We start from the raw sequence: 19,806 nt of genomic DNA, 5'->3' as shown, positions 1-19,806 counted from the left end.
TTCTTTTGGCAGTACGGCTTTAGGTTTGTTATTAGGCTCCGGATCTGCATAACCCTTACTATTACATATTACTTTCTTGCAGACAAATTAAAAATCCATCATTCTTAAAATGTGGAAAGTATAGTTTTCAGTTTTTCTACAAATGCACCTGCTTTAAACTGACATGACTCGATAAACAACCAAATTGTAAACGTAACACCTTGTCCATGTGCCAGGTGTGTGCAAACGTTCTGTCTGGCAACAGAGTGCCAAGTGTAATTTTGGATGTAATTTATGGCCTGACTGGCCCCATCCCTCACAAGAGGCCAAAGTCAAACTGCTTCTTGATAAATAATCCATGACATGGACTCACTTGACAGCACCAGGCAGTAAAAATGCATTTTAGCCCTTCCAGACACGACCCCTGCAAAACTCTCTAGTGCCCACTGAAAAGATGACAAAGGTTTCACCGATCAACACAAAATTGGGTAGACATGTCACTGGATGAATAAAAAGGGTCAAAGACTCAATGCCTGAAATTGAATAGGAATTGGGACATTTGGGATTTGAAGCAGACATTTTGGACCCGTTTCCAGGGCTCATACTTTGACAAACTCTGATAAGGGAATTTGCCCAAACGAGCCTTGAATGAAAGCAGGAGTCTGAGCTCAATGGACCATACTAATTGGTGGAGTTTTTTTTACCTATACCGTCTTATATGGATGGCGTTTAGCATGAAATTTTCCGATCATTTTGAGCATTCCCACAAAATAAAAGAACATTGCAACTCTTCAAAGCCAGTATTTAATGGTTGTATTTGCACGAAACCTTCTGGATTTGCAATTTAAGAGAGACCATAGAAACATCGAGTGACAGACAATTTTAAAAGGCCCATTCACCAACACCATCACTTCAAGTACACAAGTGAATTTTATTTACTTACGCGAGCAAATTTGATCATACAGGTCAAATAAGTCACTTCAAGCTGTTGGCACATGGATGTATAGAAAACAACCCCCCCACCCTACCCCCATTGTTTTCATGTAAAGCCTGCTACGAAGCATTGGTAGTGAAAGTACAAAAAGACAAATACAAGGAGAAAGCCAATAAGAGAAAGAGTGAGCGCGGGGTCATTACAGAGTAAGCAATGTCAATACAAGTATTAAGCTTTAAGACGACATTTCCTCATCACAAACTAAATCACAACTCAAACGACTACGTCTCTATATCAGTAGCATGAAGCATCATTATTTGGAAGGTTGTAATACTGCACGTTGAAACAAAAGGGTTAGTCTGTCAAGACAGGCAAAAAGTGTCAAAATTAATATGTTAAAAAAAAAGATGTGAGATAAAGTTAATTTTTTTGAGTCAATCCGACTACAATAATTTATGTCCATGCCACAGATAACATCTAAAGTCACAGTCTTTACTAACAGTACAGTTTTCCAACTCAGAGCACAGACAATAGTCGAATAAGCGTACGAAACACTGACAATATTGTTTTTTCACCAACAAATTCAATGTCAGGCATTTTCTCCCCAATCCATCAGTGTTTATGGTCAAGAACACTTAAAGTAGACATATTATGGAAAGTTTGATCTTTGGAGTATCTGCTCACCCACTAATTGTGAAATCAATCAATGGTTTACATTTGGTCTGCTGAGTAAAATTTGTCTGCAAGTGAGCCTTTCCGAATGTTGCCAGATTATGACCTAACAGCACGGAAAATTGGCAACTAGGTTGGCTGCCATTTTTGAGAGAGGGCCAGAGTCCATCCTCCAGACCACAGGGAATGATGTCAAAGCCAAAAGGTAAGCAGAGCTACAGCATTAGTTAACAGGATCATCAACATTGGATTCTAATAATGAGCCCTCACAATTATTTTTTTTTCCGCACATGACCCGTCAGAGTGTGACAAGTTGATGTCAAGTGTGCTGTAAGCCCTTGTGGATTTTAACCAAAGAATGCTAGAAAGCATTTCTGAAGATATCTGGGAACTGCTTTAAATTGTGACAAAATATGTCTCCTTTAAGAGAACCCATATTCTTATTCTCCTATAAATCGCAATGCTTGATCACACATTGGAATGCATTGATACAGTATCACTATACACAGTGCAGAGTCTGCAGAGAAAAAACCCCACTAAATTTATTCAAACAACAAAATTATCAGTCATAATCATAACAGTGTCTTATGGGAGCATTTGCTTTTAGTGCCAATGGAATCATTCACAGTCCAGAGATACTATATGATCCCTTTCTTGCAAATTTAATCCCGTTAATATATATCGATCCAAAAATAATTTCCCCGTTCAACAGGCTTGGCACACCTAGCAAGTCATTGAGATTTTGGTATTCATTGTTATTTTTTTTCTTAAAATATAAAGTAGCTAGTGTATTGTGATTCGTGGTTTTAATCCCTGGCAAATATTTTACTGTATGATTTTTTTTTTTTTTTTTTAAACATGAGACATCAGTCATTCACATACAGTACATCGATATCACATGTTAGATGAGAAATGTGCTTGAGAACCTTTTTGAAGCCCCTGTTGACCTCCATGTGAGGCAAAAAATAAATGGTGTTACCCTAAAACTCCAAGAAATACCATAACGCTCCTGTTACATTTCAGGTCAAAGTGACCAATTTTTTTAAAAATTGCGTACATTTTAAAAAAAAAGAGAGAGAGAGAGAGAGAGAGAGAGAGAGAGATTTTTTAATCTAATTTGAAAATTGTTCAATTTATTGTTTACTGGTTAAATATGCATGCACTGACCTGTTTAAAGTTAGTCACATTTCTCATAACATTTTTGGTGTTCTAAAGAAACAAACGTCACAATATTGTTCTTTTCTTTCTATTTTCTCTAATAGTGTTCAATGTATGGTATATTAAACCCCTATTTAACATTTTTAATGCTTAAATACGTACCAGGTTGAATTGACTCGAGAGTATACGTAACAGGAGGGTCACGAGCAAAAAAGAAAATAGGCTTAGCAAAGTATTTTATAAGAAAAAGCATGAAACATAATAAAAAAAGAAAATCTACCTCTAGCGCTACTCACTTTTCCACAATCGACACTACACTACTACGCGATGCAAAACGACTGGTCTTATTTCCCAACAACTGATAGAATGATAACAAAAACCATTCACGAGAGAGGTAAAGGGGCTTCTTTTTTGTAAGCTGTAATGTTGTTTGCAGCTGAGGCCGACCTCCGCCCAAACCACATTGTCATGTGACGCACCAGTGACATTGGCAATGGCGAGGAAAAACCGAGTGAGTGACCCCCTCGCCTCAACTTGGCTTTTTATGTGTAAGCGTTGAGCCGTTCCTTGGAGCGAGTGGAGTGGATGTCGTGAAGCTCCTGCTCCTCCTTGGACTTGATGTCCTCGTACTTTTGCATTCGGCATGCGTCTTTCACGTAGGCCCAGTTGGCAGACAGCACCATCAAGTAGTGGATCTAGAAATGAAAAATGGTAACGAGAGAACGCCATGATTTCAGGAGGGGGAAGCAGCACAATGTCTGTTTCCTTCCGATTAATTGGGAGAAGAAGTGTAACACAGGTACACACGTACACACACCGATAAAAGACTATGCATAAAGATGTATCCTTTTGTGTACGGTGTATTAAGAGTATTATTTCTTCACGACCCTCCTTAGAATAATGAAAAGACTGGTACACGCATACCAACGTCATTATAGTTGTTAAGAAAACAAAATTATGAAAAGTAAGAATGAGAAAACATTTTCATCAAAGATAAATACAAAATAGTCTAAAAAAATAACAAAACATATTTTAAATTCATAAAATTATAAATATAGCAAAATTGTCCTTCGTTTTTGTCTTTGTCAGTTCATTTCAAACATGAACACACGAAAGAACATTTTGGGAATTTTGGCCACAAAAAACTCCATACTGCATATTTAAATAAAATAATCTAAAATGAATGAAAAATAAAACAAATAAAAATGAAATGCTGAAACTTTTATAGAGCACTTCCAAGACTATCCAGCAGGTTGCAGCATGATGCCGGCTGTATTCTTGGGTCTCGTTTCCACAGCAACGCAGCAGAGTGAATTATTGAACTGCGGTGACTGTCATTTAACAGACAGTCTATTAACATACAGACCCTTTCCTCATTTAGTGATTTGCTTTTGTTTGGCGACCGAGCAAATAGACTCAACATCGTTGAGTTGTAAATGATTAACTGGGTTTGCGCTGAAATAGCTTGATTGTACATTAAATATTTTAAATATTTTACATTGATAGTTTTTTTTTTAGCAATAATAAGCAAGCGATAATAATTATTAGCAATAATTATATATAAAATAAAATTTTAAATAAAAAGATACAAATAAAATTATATATAAAATAATAATAATAATCCACCTCCGGCCCTCCAATAAAAAATTAAAATAATAATTTGTAATCCCTAAGCAACTAATTTTCTCACTGGGAAAATGGATTCCTAATCATATTTTCACCAACATCAAAACTTTCTCCTTCCGATAAAATAGCGCCTCCGCCTTTGCAACCTTCACGTCTGCTTTCTTCTCAGTGTCTCCATGACAACGCCATGACGTGCCAGGCCTCCCTCCAAAAGAGAAGGGAGGGAGGCAGACAAACGGCGTCGTTTCACAGTTTCACTGCGCAAAAATGCCTTCTCGCAAATAAATGGTAGTCTGCTGCCCTAAAATGCCCACTGGCCACCAAAAAGAGGTTTGCTCCTTAGTTACTTTAATCACACACATACTGTAGATAGATAGATAGATACATACATACATACAGACAGACAGACAGATAGACAGATAGACAGATAGATAGATAGATAGATAGATAGATAGATAGATAGATAGATAGATAGATAGATAGATAGATAGATAGATAGATAGATAGATAGATAGATAGATAGATAGATAGATAGATAGATAGATAGCTCTGACTGTGTGGGAAAGACAGTGCTATAGTTATTAGCATGTCTGTCTTGCAGTCAAGCGGTTCTGGGTTTGAATCTCCTGAGGGGAGTTTGGATTGTATCCCAGTACTTGCAGTCAAGCGGTTCTGGGTTTGACTCTCCTGAGGGGAGTTTGGATTGTATCCCAGTGCTTGTGCTTCTCTCTCAACTCTGGCTTACTCCCCCATTATAGAAACAAGTACGTTAGATTCGCTGAATTGTCCATAGGTGTGACTTGTTGTTTGTCAATATGTCCCCTGATTTGGCTGACGTTCAGTCAAGGTGTACCCTGCTTCTCTTTCCAAAAGTCTGCTGTGACCCAGAAATTTGCCAAACCTCAACTGGGTCAAATTCGAGTGCTACACAATAAAAATGGATGGCTGAATGGTTGCGCATTCTTGGTGGTAAAGTGACGTCTCACCATAGCGATGACGGCGGCTCCTGCTCCAGCAAGGGCGCAGATGAACAGGTGGAATGTCATGTCCAGCTGTTGGGAAAAACAATCCACACGTCACAGCGCACACGCTGTCATTGATTCCTTTGTCTAGCGTGTTGCTTTACTTTTTGTTAAAAGCTGCGAAGGGAAGCACGAAAATGGAATCATGTTCCTCTATAATCATGTTTGAATAACAGCGTCTACATTTTAATTGACATGACATAAACAGAGGAGAAGGAGGTCATACTATTCTTGGCCCACAACAGCATCAGTGTAACATGATAATGTTTACAGTTGTAATTCTAAAGCTACCTAATAATGTTCTTTTTTGTTATATTTTTGGAAGATACTTTTTTGGCTACTACCAAAAACATGAGTTTCTTTAGTAACCTGGTGCCTTCGAATTATGCAACGATCTATCAAGCTCACCTCAGTGGATTCGCACATCTTGTAGAACTTCTCGGATCCAGCACAAACTGTCTTTGCTTCGTTAATAGCCACGATACCTGCAATGTCATTGGAACACATTACTGAATCAAATGAAATCAAATAGCGACAGGTTGACTACCTTGCAGCGAATGATCAACAGTACAAATTCCTGAGGACTTTAGCTAAATGAGCCATTTAACACTTGGGTCATCCCTACCGTACTGGCGCGGGTCCAGGCAGAGTGTGGTACCCTCCAGCACGGTGGCATTTTGGCAAATGTTCCAGATGTTGAAGTAGATGAAGACGGGCAGGGAGGTAAATGCTGTCACGCCCAGCCAAGCCAGCATGAAGATGTACGTCAGCATGATGAACTGAAACGACACGATAGCTTTATGCTATAAAAGTATGGAAATATTAATGAATAATTTCCCACATGGGATCAAGTATCTAGCCATATAAATAGTATTTGCGCAAAAAATGATTCTTAGTAATATTAGTGCAATGGGACAAATTTGATGTCAGCACCAACTGTGATATCTTAAAAGAAAAAAATCTGGCTGGCCAATGAACACAAGTTCTGAGGGCTTTCTCCACCTCCCATGCAGATTGGCAAACTAATTTCACAGCTGACGTAATCTTGTTACGTTCCGGCTTCTTGAGATGACATTTTTCATTATTGTCACGTCCTGGTAATTAAATGATTTGGGCTGCAATGAAATTATAGAGGCGGAATGCATTTAATACCAACGCAATGTTATGTTGTTCGTTTTTGCTCATTTTATCTTGATCTGGCAGAGAAGCTCCAAACGTGATCCAGTTAGTTATTCACAAATTCAAATCTGTACATTTCCTTTTAGATAAGAAGTGCTGTATGGTTAACTGATGTCTTAGAAATAATCGATTAACATTTTTTATCACATTAAGTGATTGGTTCGTTGATGTGAAAATAAAATATAAAACAACAGAGTAAAGAATTTCACAGATACATTTTAAAAATGGGACCAAAAGAACTTTTAATGTATTTTTTCTGATTTCATTACTAGCCATAATGGCAATAATTAGAAGTGATCAAAATTAAAAATTAAATTGTATTATTGCTTTGTTATCCAAATAAACAAACTGACCTATTTTACACATCCCTTTTTGGGTCTATACGCCCAAACCTACCCAAGCACTGACGCAGCGTCCACATGTTGTGATCTTGAAATCTCCGTAGAGGTCTTTGATGGCCCCGCTGGTGAAGAAGCCCTCCACCATCAGCAGGATGCCATAGACAAAGAAAGCCGAGGCTACACCGTAGATCACGTACTTGATTATGTCAATCCTGGGAATAAATACATGAAAAAAGTTACAGTTACTTGTACTTATAGTTAGAAAAAAATGACCCTAACTCCCGTTTCACTGAGGAAAGGAAACATGTTTAAAAACTTCAAATATACCTTAATAAAGCTTAATGACACCAATTCCATAGCCAATTGCTGCAAGGCAGAATTCGTAAGGCCTGTGTTAGGGTGGTGCTCACTCTAACTTATTTTGCAAGAACCACACAGGAGATGCTGATCATCACTGGACCATCGGCCAATGATCAGATTGTCGACTACATACATACTACATACTGGGATGTTTAAAGTGAGAAATGAAGAGCTGATGGTCAAGTTTCAAATTCCAAATTCAACAAAGCTTTCCATCTCTGAAGATGTTTCCTTTTTAAGAACAACAGATGCCAATAATTTGTCCTCTATTTATTCAAGTGGAAAAAAAAAGGTCTTTTTAGGAAAGTGCCGGATCAATAATTTATTTTCTCTTTAGGAAGGTGCATCATGAATAATTTCTTCTCTTATGAGAAAACTTTTTATTTTTAAGAAAGTGTTTCATCAGCAGTTTATCTTCCTTTTTAGTGCAACAATGACACATGTTCTTCTTTTTAGGAAAATTCACTTCTTTAGGGAAACTGTAACATAGGCCTGTCACTATCAAATGTATTTTCAATGAATTATGGTATGAATAATTCCATTGATTAATTTGATTTAAATTGAAGTTTATTGTAAAACTGTTACTTCGTAACCAATTATTGTTGTTCATTTGGTATTCCCCGAAAGCATATCGCGCACCATGATTTCCGCTAGCCAGAGATAGAGCTGCATTGTGTTTTTATATTTTGACTGTACAAGGCAGTTTCCCTTTCTGTTCTTTAGCTAATACAGTATGTTCCATGCTTTTTGTACTCACATGGTGAAGACGTCCAGAGTGTCCACAGGGCTGCGCACCACCTCAAAGTAATTTTGCAGGATGGTGACGGTTCCGGAAAGTGCCTCGTGGCCGCACCCGCAAAACAGAGCCACGCCGGCGTACAGCAAGATGGTGGCAATGAGTGACGGGTAAGGGATCCCGCCAAGGCATTTGATGCAGCACTCCAGGCACCCTAAGCACACCCAAAAAATAAACGGGGTCAGTCAACGAGGACTAAAAGAACAGTTGATGCTTTGGCTTAACCCTGACAGTAGAACACGATTTAGCCATTTCCCAAATTTAAAGCCCTGTCGGCGGGCACCCATGCACAACAGAAAAAAAATCCATCAAGTGGATGGGAAAAGTAGGCCACAGTTCATTTTGGGGCTGATATATGAGTGCTGACAAGTGTATTCTCCTACTATCAGGAGTATTTAAAGGCATTCAGCAGCCAGGCTCCGATTTTCTCCCGCATCCTGGCTTTGTTCTTTCAATTTGTATTATTCTTTAAGACACACAGACCGGCCTGACATTTTGACAGCTTGAGATTTACATTGCGACCTTTCGTGCCATTTCTTCTACACTAAGGTTTTCCTGGAGTAATTATAAAAAGTATAATTAGCCCCTGACACCGGTTTTGCCAATCTCCATGAAACCCTGAACAGGAAGTTGGACATTTTAGTTGAAAGCCGCTGTTTGCTCAGGGCTGCAGAGAATGTTCATGTTTTTAAGACCAGGTTCAAGACCCAACTTTTTAATCTGGCTTTTACTTACATAATATTTATTATTTTATTCAGGATATTTTATTCTGTTTTTATTCTATTTTTATTTGTGAAACTGTATTATTTATACTTTGGGCTATTTTACTTGCTTCTAATCGCTGATTTTATTTATATTTTATCCTTATTTACCTGGCATTTTAGTCATTTTTAACTCAGTTTGTTCTACTATTTTTACATATTTTAATATTTTAATTCTCCATTGTTCCTCAGAGAGAGCCCTCTGCACCTTTGGAAGGTTTGGTCCATGGCTGCGGGGCACTGTCCTTTGTACTGTTCCTTTGGTGGTGTTTCCACTCTCGGTTGTGTGCCCTGTATTAGTGTACTGTGGCTGTGGTCTGGTCGACTCCTGCTGCAGACGGCTCCTATGATCGTGCTTCTTCACTTGGCTTTTCTGTGCTCAGCTATATGCCAAATGTCATATGAAATATGTAAAGTGTGTCAGTGTGAGTGTGGTAGTGGGGCATGTATGCGGGATGTTGGTGATGTGTTGTGGGTTGTTTTGTGTGTGTCGTGTGTGTGTGTGTGTGTGTGTGTGTGTGTGTGTGTGTGTGTGTGTGTGTGTGTGTGTGTGTGTGTGTGTGTGTGTGTGTGTGTGTGTGTGTGTGTGTGTGGGTGGGTGGGCGGTTGGGACATTGTATTTAACTATGTAGCGCACTTTGTGTTGCATTTTATTGTATGAAAAGTGCTCTACAAATAAAGATTGATTGATTGATGATTTGGGGTGAAAGTTCAAGGCTTGTACTATGAAGAATGTGCTCGCAACATGGTGCCAAAGTGTAATAATTACTACTTAAACAAAATGTTTTTAAAAAATGAGTATCCTAAACAGATGACTGATGCTAAATTGCCAAGTTTTTTGTTTTGCTTTTTTTGTAATTTGTGGGTGATGGAGTACGACGATCAATTTTAAAATTATTTTGAAGGTCATCAATTGTCTGCAGACTGTGATTTTAAAAAGTTACAATTTAAATATGACAACGTTATCCAAACAATACCAATCACATAAGCCTAAAATTTCTGTAATTAATATTCCAGGCCAATAGTTGCTCACTTGTCAAGAAACACCAGGTACTCACCAAAGATTCCCGATATAACCATTCATCACAACATATTGCTATATCCCAATATCATCTCTGTGTTGTTATTTTACATAAGATTAGCTTTAAAGTTCCGCTAATTAGAAATACAAAGCTTTAAGGTTGTCAGGAAAAACAAGTGGTTTCCTTTTTTTTTGGGGGGGGGGGTTATTTCCTGTGCGAAATATTATTAGCTCTTGGGGTCTATTTTCAATGCGCTGTAATGAATTAACAAACTTATCTATCAACTCCGGATGCTTCCCTAGCGGGATCAATACATGGAATACAAATGTCCCAGATTCTCACTTTTTGAAAGATTACCGCATTGTCAATCAAGCATTCTTGTTCTCAGAGTTGCCTTTAATAAAGTCGTCTTTGTCCTTATCCCATTCCTCCACTTTTTTCTCAGACCATCGCTCCTAATTCTGCTGTGAGTATGAGGAGAATATCAAGTAGCCGCTGTTGGCCCAGCTCCAGGTTGGCCTGGATTATCGGTTTGCACGCCTACTGTACTGAAACGCCTCTGTTGTTGGGCCGCTCTATGTGTACTGATGCGCCTTTTTTGGTCGCATTATTTTGAGACTTTTCTCCAGGAAAAATCTTTTGCTTTGCAATAACCTCACAGATACAGCTTCTATTCAAAGTTACAACCAGAAAGCATGCCATATCTATGTTGGACTAGCACGTGTTCTTAATTTCCATCAGGGATCATGGAATTAAAAAGTACAGTAGATCTCACAACCACACAAGTCAATTTATTGTAATTTCAATCAATAATTATCTCATTAAGTGACCCTAAAAGAGATGAGGTCGACTTGTCAATTAATTTATTAGTTAGTTGGTCTATTAGCCAGTCAGTTGGTTAATTTGTCAATTAGTCTGTGAGTTAGTCCGTTTGTCAATTAGTTATGTTAGTTGGCTAGCTTGTCCGATAATTGATTAGTTAGCTAAGGTAGATAGTTAATCAAATAGACAGTTAGCTCGTTAGTTAGTAAATTAGTCTATTTGTTGAGAAGACAGTCACAGTCAATTAAGCTGATTTTTGCTAGTTGGTCACTTCTGTTAGCATGTCAAGTAGTCATAGCATGTTACTCAGTTATTCATGTCTTTGTTGGAGTTAATCATTTTGTCAATAAGTAATTCAATTAGTCTGTTGTCTGATGATTGCATCGGCAGTTAGTTACTCAGTGAAGTCGGTTCGCTAGTTAATTAGCTACAGGTAGAACAATGAACAACAATAACAATTAATAAGCATTATAATTAAAAGAGAAATGTTGCTGAATGTATATCTGAGATTGTTTGGCATATACATTTATCATTCCAATTTGAGTTTCAGTAATTTAATTCTTTAAAAAATATTTAAATAGCAAGCACAGTTATTCAACTAAATAATTAGAAAATGCATTTAAAAAGGAATAAATACAATACAAAGTGGAGAAAACGGCTGGGTTAGTGCAAGAAATATTACAGGTTTATAGATAATCTATATGTGCAGCCAAATTTAGGAATGAAACCTCTGTGCTATATTAAGACCAACCCTAGGCTATAGCAGCGTTAAAATGAAGTATGTTTGCAGTTAAACTATGTGGCAAGAAGACATAAGGTGGAACACTGTCCAAGTTGAAGGTTCCAGGCACAGCGATTTACCTCCAGAAACGGGCCGATGAATGACCTTCTAGCATGGGCCAGAAAACGCCCAATAACACTTTATGTCACACTGTCATGAGTTTACGAGCTCACTGAGAGTTTAAAGCTTCTCATTGCACTAAAGTGTTGTCGAAAATCGATGGCTACGGTCAGATGTCACGTCGTCAACAATCCACTGATGTTCGACAGCTGTGCCAATGCAGAGGCATAAAATGGCGAGCGGAGGGGCCTCTGCTGGAAATTGAATCTCTAAACTCAGAGACTGCTGCTGAGTATAAAACATCCCCCATTTATTAGTGATGCTGAGAATGACGTTACCTTAAGGAGAGGAGAAAGAACTCAACTGCTTAATTACATGGCTGAGGAGGAATGTTATTTGAGAGGAGGGACGAGGGCGTTGTTATCACAGTTTATGACTGATTCGACTTGTTCTTTAAGTCTGTAAATGTCGTCGCCAGTCAGACCACATTCAACCGCTACAGCAAAAGCTAGTACAGGAAGGAAGGAAGGAAGGAAGGAAGGAAGGAAGGAAGGAAGGAAGGAAGGAAGGAAGGAAGGAAAGAATTTTTGGGTGAAAAATGAGGAATTGTGGGAAAACTGTGAATGTACGTATGTCAAATGAAGCGTAGCAATACATTGACTAATTTCCCAAAACGGTGGAATATAAGATAAAATAATAGTGTTACTAATAATTAAAACAGAATATGTGTGAAAGCTGAAAGAATTCTCACAATGTAATGAAACCTTTGATTTACAGTACAGTACATACTGTAGTGTGTGAACCGAATTTTAATCATTAAATGAATGCGTACGTATCCAACTGTGACTTTTGGCTACCGTTACATGGCGTCAACACCAAACATAATACAGCACAACACGCCTGTCAAACAGACGGATTTGCACTAATACGGAGAGAGGATGACCCCCTCCCAAGAGCCCGCCCACCTTCCACTTCTCCATCTGTCAGTGTTATGTCCAACAGGCAAAAGGGACACTCGCACGCACGCACACACGCACGCGCGCGCGCACACACACACACACACGCACACACACACACACACACACAAATACACTGATCCAATCAGCGTTATTCTGAGTGTTACGTTTATCCTCAGATAAAGCTGTGCGGTAAATTGCATCCTGCGAAGGAAACGTCATATACGTAATTGAGGTTAATTAATGAATCATTCTTCGACATTAATGATGAAAGACATCCTCGACTGCTCACATAGAAACTAATTGATGTAAACATGTAAATGTTAATACTAAACAGAAAACAAGTTTGTAACATATTTAGGAAATGAAATCCCGTCAAGTCAATCCCGTCTGCCGCAGTGTAAAAATAAATCATTAAAAGTGTCATAACAAAATAACATCCATCACTTTCTACAAGCCAGATAACAAAAGTGAGTACACCTGACTTTTGTTCCCTGGAGTCCTATTTTCGTGTGCAAGTCTAGCGTAAAACACAGTGTAACTGTGCGCCTCAGTGGAGTTTCCATTCCTTAGGTATTTTGCCAGACTTTGCACAAGTAGAATTCAGTGTAACGGGGCATTTGGACCTTTGTGCAACGTTGTGAGACGGAAGTAGTCTTTTCTTGGCCAATCCTCACAGCATTCCTCATTTTAATATGAGGTCGGTCCGAGCGCAGTATCTCAAGTACGTTGAGCTTGACACTGCGGAATCAGACTGGACGGGGTGCCCGACATTGGCAGGAAAGAACTTCCTTGAGGATGATGTGTCTGTCGTCTGTGCATGTGACGTGGTTAATGGAGACTGCCTTACACCCGATTGTGCATCTGTGTGTACCCACACACACACAAACACACACCCCTTAATAGTTATGAGGATGCTATATTCAAGATAATGGTCATAAATATAACTGTTCCACTCTGGTGTCATGTTTAGGAATGAAATCCAATGACTTCCATCATGCACGTCGTTGGAGCGCTGAATTTCTCAAAATCTCGTTCCACCACCTACGCCTGCCTTCTGCAAATGTAAAATCTAGTCTACATTTTGTAGCCAAATTTACAGATGCGCCAGTAGGCACGGCAGGATGGCCCAAGGAGGCACATAGGCTGTCTACCAAATTCAAAAACATGTTAAACTTGAACTTGACTATTGCCCTGTCATAAAAAAGATTATGCAAAATGCAGAATACTTTCAGTGACCAAATTGCTCGCTGAGTCAGCGGCGATGCAACTCCATGTGCCAGAATGCCCAGACAGGTGCAAGAAAACCCTAAACAATACACTAGACACTTTCGCTAGCACAAAAATGAAGTACCACGAGAAAGTACTACCATCCGTGGTGTTATTGATCGCTCCTATCTGTTTTCAATGGTAAAGGGGGGCTGGAGGGGAGGGGGCAAGGCCACGTCCTGCACTCAATTAAGTATCATTCATTCCCATTGATTGTGATGCACTGAATTGAACTCTATTCTTCACATTTAGCCTTTACCAGTAGATCCTGGAGTGAACTCTGACAAAACATATTAATAAATAAACTCAGCAGTCACGCTGAGATTCCTCCATCGCTCACAGGAAGACGAGAGAAGAGAAATGAAAAGGAGATGAAAAAGCGACCAAGGCTGCGCGGTGCTTTTATGCCCCGAGGGGGGGCCGTGCTACGCGACTAATGTGTCCTACTCACTTTATTGTCCCACTGAATTTGTTGACGTACACTAAGTAGGTCACGGCTCTCAAGGCCTCGGCGCAGATTTGGCGCTGCCGTCGTCATGGCGACCATAGTGGTTGATTAAACATGCGAGGAGGAAGAGAAAGAGGAGGTGGTAGCTGAAAAACACGGTTGCCTCGGGGGGAGGGGGGCTGCATGTTAACTATAGGCAAGCACAGGGAAGACGCCCCACTTCTTTTTAGTTTGATAGCACTATCATGTCTCCAGCCACTAAAAGGTGATAGTCGCTGGATACACAACGCACATAAAGCGAGTAAATCAAATGCCCTAACTTGGAATTGTACCTTGGCTTTAGTTCTTTTTTTTTTGTCCATTTTGCTTGGTAGTCAAAGCCCTTAGTAACGTGAGTCAAAATGTACACTGGATTCATCAGCAAAAGAGTGCTCGTGATACTGAGGAACTCACAAAAAAAAGTCCAAGTCACTGAAGTTACTATTTACCATTATGTATTAATATTACATATTTATATTACTCATATTAGCTGTTGGACTTGTTGGACTTAAGTGTTTGGGATCCTTCGGCCTTGGTGGAGGTGTGCGCTCTGGTCGACTGCAAGGTGGATGATGTAATTAAATATGAATGATGAACAGAAGGGCAAGTGGAGTCTTGCAGAGAATATTCCTGGCTCGGCACACACCTCCTGGTGTTTGATTCTCATTTTTTCCTTTTGGCTGGAAAATATTCAGTGTCGCCTCAAACACTGTCATACCTCATCCTACTTATTTTCGAATTACCCTCACCGTACTGTGATCAATGAATCGCAATCAGCTCACTATGCGCTCGCGTCGAGTTGTGTGCGAGCGTGCGTGTGTGTGTTTTGTGGTGCAAAGCAGCGACACGTTTCCTTGGCAGCTGAGTAGCAAAATGTCCACTTGCTGATTTTGACTCATCAACTCCAATTGGTAACTCACAGCAATGCAAAAACTACTAGATTGCCGATAATTTCAATTGAAGTAAGCACGTACCCTCATTTGTGTTCTGTTTTGCATACTTGATCTTTTTTTTTTTTGTTATACGGACAGACAGACGTCTAATAATCCATCCATCCATCCATCCATCCATCCATCCATCCATCCATCCATCCATCCATCCATCCATCCATCCATCCATCCATCCATCCATCCAACTTCATTTCACATTTTGGTTAAGATGACTTGTCGAAAAGGGAAGCGGGTTGAAGCAATTGTGCTTATCTAGTCCCGTCCCAATTTCAACCAAGGATTTCACTGCCAGACACACAATCTACGTACATAACTACAGTACTACCTATAATACCGCCATAACCAAGAAAAAAGGAAGAAAGAAAGGAAACAGAAATTTGACACAGGATAACATATGATTTGAATACAACATAGTTAACTGGAAGTTTGATAACAATTGTTATCAATTTGTTTTGAATACAGCTATGACAAGTTGATTTGTTATAATACGTTTTAACAGTTTGATTTGAATACAGTAACAGTTTAATCAATTTCGAGATTGTTGGAGTCACAGTTGCAGGCATCCCGGGCACCGTCCCCAGCAACAGGCGGCACTTGCACTGACCAATCAAAGCTACTAATCGTCTCCCACGCTGGCCTCCTGTAGCTTGACCATTTTCTTATTGAGTTCAGACATCTCAAGACAGAGCATTGCCATCTGGCCTCTGTGCGCTCAGCCCTCAGGTTACTTTCCAAGGCTGGACTTCGTTCTTTTCAGCTCATTTTACAGGAGCAATCTCATGTGGGTCAATGTCGAGTGGAGATAGTCTAGTCGATTGCACTGAAAACCCAGCTTAGGAGAGCCATAGCTTATGATACAGTTGGGGATGTGCCTGTTCCTGCCGCTAGGAGATCTGCTCCCGGTGCGCCCTCAACACTGCAACTCCCTCTCATTTATGTATTACACGCTCAGCAATTCAACATTCCACAATATTGTTTATGTATTTCGGTAGCCACTGGTAGCGTGTAGCAGGTGTTATTTGCAGGTGTTCAAATATCAACACTCTTCTGAGCCCAAGGTTATTTTGTCTCAGTCCGAATAGACTTGGTATATTAGGGAGCATGTCAAGTGTGTCCCCAGTTTGGCTTTTCATTTTTCCTCTTCAATACAGAACTTCTGTGCCATTTGTTTTCATGGTCACAGATAGAAAAAGACTGATTACACATTCACAAACATTTTAATCACCATTGACATATTCAGTAGTGTTTCAAAAACAATATTGTTTTCAATATAGATTTTGACACCACCACCTGTTTTGTTGCTTCTGTATCGTTTGACTAATTTATATCCATCGAGGTGGAAACTCGTTGACTTTGTATTTTCTTTGATCCACGTTTGATCCACGTTTTTGATATTGATATTACAGTGACGTAAATAAGTTTGTCCAATGTCTAAAGATAGTCCTGTATTTTTCAAAGTTGCCGTTTAACTCCTGCTGTTGAAGTAGATTATGGACAGTTTTCTTTCCATATTTATGAAGTTGTTAAAATGATCTTCCAAGTAGTATCTACATTTGTCTCAATTTGCATCTTTCTCCAGTTCATTCATTGCTTTGATCAGCACTGCTTTGGTGTTTTCTGGGGATAATCCATTCATCTTTATGTAGATTTTGCAGTTTGTTGTCCAAGTGCTTTGTATTTTTCCTTGCTTTTTCAGTTGGCGAGCTCTCTATGTCATGTTGGCATTTTGTTTGTTGAGATATTCGTTGCTGTAGACATTCGATCCGCTTAGATATTTTCCCTGTTTCAGTAGCGCAACTTTTTGCTTAATACTTGTAAATCCACAGGATTTTTGCTCATCCTACCTCCAGTTGCCCCTCTCTTGGGCAGGAGTCGGCAGAAATCCACAAGCCTGAACTGAACTGAACCGTTAATCAGTTAGATACTTCCCTCTCTCTAAACTATGTTTGTTCTCTCATCTGTTCGTTTTTAAGTGAGTTTTGCTAGCGCAGGAATTTGTTCAATCAATCACTGTTTCTTTCGTTCGCTCACGTATTGATTTCCTCATTTGCGCATTATTTCACACTGTTGTGTTTGATAATTACTTTGTTTTTGTCAGATCACCGTTCATTCACTCCTTGTCAGTTAGTTAGTTAGTTAGTTAGTCAGTCAGTCAGTCAGTCAGTCAGTCAGTCGGTCGGTCGGTCGGTCGGTCGGTCAGTTAGTTAGTTAGTTGTCAAATTTCACCATAACAGATTCAGGTGAAGTTGTGAATCAAAGAATAAAATAGCATTTGGAGTACAGATCTTGCAAAGTGAATGTAACGTTTCGTTGAAACAAGGCTGAAGCAGTCGTACTTGCCATCTGCTACTCAAGCAGTGTACTGACCTCTGAAAGAAAATCTGCTAAAGAACAGTAACAAAGTAATTTTTATTACTTCCCACCATTGCTTGTGAACATGAAATCATCAGCACTACAAATCTAACCAGATCTATTATAAGAGATGTAAAAAAAGTGATGTGTTGCAACCCCAAAAAAGAATCGACGTGACTTGTAGAAGTGCACGAGCAGCTTGCATGGATGCTTCTTTTGGGCCAATGAGCATTTGTGTTGGAGGCAAAGCCTTTGCTGAATAGCAGTGCGAGGCTTCGACGTGCACTTAAGAATCATGACAAGCCAGATCACCAAGTAGCGCTTTCTTCTCCTTGCCTATCGGTGTATATGAGAAAATCCTGAAGATGCCCATTATATGGTGGTTGTATGACTTTGCACTTCTAGATTATTCTGGTTATATTCTTTGTCTTTCTCTTTCCACGTTATGATGTCATATGAGGAGGTGGTGTGTGATGATAATTATTGTTGGCCAGCTCCATGGCAACGATTCATATTTTCCTTCTAAGAGGAGAATGATGGTTCTAAAGATACCAGCTTGTACCACAGAACCTGTCATGCAAAAAGATCATTATTAGCGCTATCCCTCTGTCGAGGTTACCTGTTTTGGGCAAACTCCAAAGTAGGATTTTGTCAAACTACAAGGCAGACAATAGGTGATGCACTTTCAGCTGTTTATTGAAAAGGACTAATAGTTAACACCATACATAGGAGATGAGAAGGAGATGAGTAAGCCACAACTGATGCTGAGATGCTCACACGTGCAATAACCCTACGTCACTTACTAGGCCACGCCTCTCAAATGCACGCATCTAACACATAAAGATGCCAGTGTGTAGTTTATGAACAGTGTGTTTGTTACAGTGTGTTTTATAATGTTTTTATATGATACAGTGTTGTTATATGATATTTTCTTGCATATGATATTTGGAAGTCTGGAACTGATCAATGGCATTTTAATTTATTTCAATGGGGAAAATTTGTTTTGACATGAGTACATTGCGTTGCAAGCTTGTTCACGGTATGAATTAAACTTAAGGCATCGCTGCATACATTTAATATATCGTAAGCATTGGTGGCAGTCTGATGGATTAAAGTGTTGAGGCTTGGCCATATATACGTACATGGAAGCCTCATCAAGCAAACAAAGGCAGTTCAGCGCAGACCCCAAAACCCATGCACCCCCCACCCGCTTGGTTCACACCCCTCCAACAACCCAAACACAACATATGCAGGCGTGCGCACTCCAGTCGAGTGCTCCCACTCAATGCACAAAAGAAGTGCGCTCACAGCTGCTCTTCCATTGACTGCTTGTACAAAAGTCGACATATTTATGATAAACATTGAGTCACGACTCACCCTTCTGGGTCTGCCCCTCGTCCATGTCTTCTTCCATCGTGTTTGTTTGTTATGTTTTATAGCAACAAAGAAGAAGCCTCTTTGTGTTTCAGGGTCCTGAGGTTGTTTATGTCAAATGGTTTACTCCACAAAATGCTGTCCTATTAGTGGTGGTGGTTCCAGGGAGTACTGTCAGCTCTCTGTCAAGCATCCGTCTTTGTGGTGCTGTCCATTGCACGCTGCCGAGACGAGTGCTGAAAAGCCCTCCTTGGTCTCTAGTGGAGGAGGAGATGGGGGGGGGGGTAGTGAGGAGGAGGGGGTTGTGTGGAGCAAAGGGTGATCTCAAAAGCGCATGTGTGGTGGGGGAAGGGGGTGGGCGAGCGCTCGGCAAGGCAGGTGAAATGCACTGGGAACGCTGCGAAGAGCGTCTAGACGAGACCCATGCATGAAAAGAACCCCCGACCCCACCCAAAATGATCCAACCCCACCACCCCAACCAAGCTCCACTGCATTAATGCAACAATCTCCTTTTTTAGAGGGGGGGGGGTGAGGGAGAACATCTGATTTCCAAATGGGATTCTGCCTAATCGTATTAGTCGTACACATTCTATTGTACAGGCGGTGATGACGCGTCGCCACATTGTGGTCCTGTCCATGCAGCCCCCCCCCACCCTAATTCCCTGTCCTAATTCTTGCAGACATTTTACATACTGTCGTCAGTACCAGGAACATTCACTTACATTTTATGCTATTTGGGACTTTATTTAATACCGTCAGACGTGGAATTTAATTAAATGGCAAAAGATAAAAGATGGCGGGTAGTGGCTGCCAAGTCTGCCTTACAGTCCGAGCTTATGGGTTTCAATTATTGGCTTTCCTTTGTGAAGTAGCATGATTCCTTCCAGGCTCGCCGCCTTCTGCTC

General features: G+C 39.9%; 1 protein-coding gene across 1 annotated transcript; it reads right to left on the bottom strand.

The window, feature by feature from the left end:
- Positions 1-769: 769 nt before the first annotated feature.
- gpm6aa (glycoprotein M6Aa) lies at positions 770-19,191 on the bottom strand. Its single transcript, XM_037261773.1, has 7 exons — positions 18,905-19,191; positions 8,029-8,221; positions 6,967-7,123; positions 6,017-6,170; positions 5,800-5,876; positions 5,356-5,421; positions 770-3,438 (listed from the first exon to the last, which is right to left on the bottom strand). Exons 1-7 carry the CDS (start codon positions 18,939-18,941, stop codon positions 3,286-3,288), a joined length of 837 nt encoding a protein of 278 aa, XP_037117668.1. The 5' UTR covers positions 18,942-19,191; the 3' UTR covers positions 770-3,285.
- Between the last annotated feature and the right edge of the window lie 615 nt (positions 19,192-19,806).

The sequence above is a fragment of the Syngnathus acus genome, chromosome 10 (assembly GCF_901709675.1).
Source record: "Syngnathus acus chromosome 10, fSynAcu1.2, whole genome shotgun sequence".
NCBI classification, from domain to species: Eukaryota; Metazoa; Chordata; class Actinopteri; order Syngnathiformes; family Syngnathidae; genus Syngnathus; species Syngnathus acus.
Note: the sequence above shows the minus strand (reverse complement) of the source record. Positions and strands in the feature narration are given on the sequence as shown.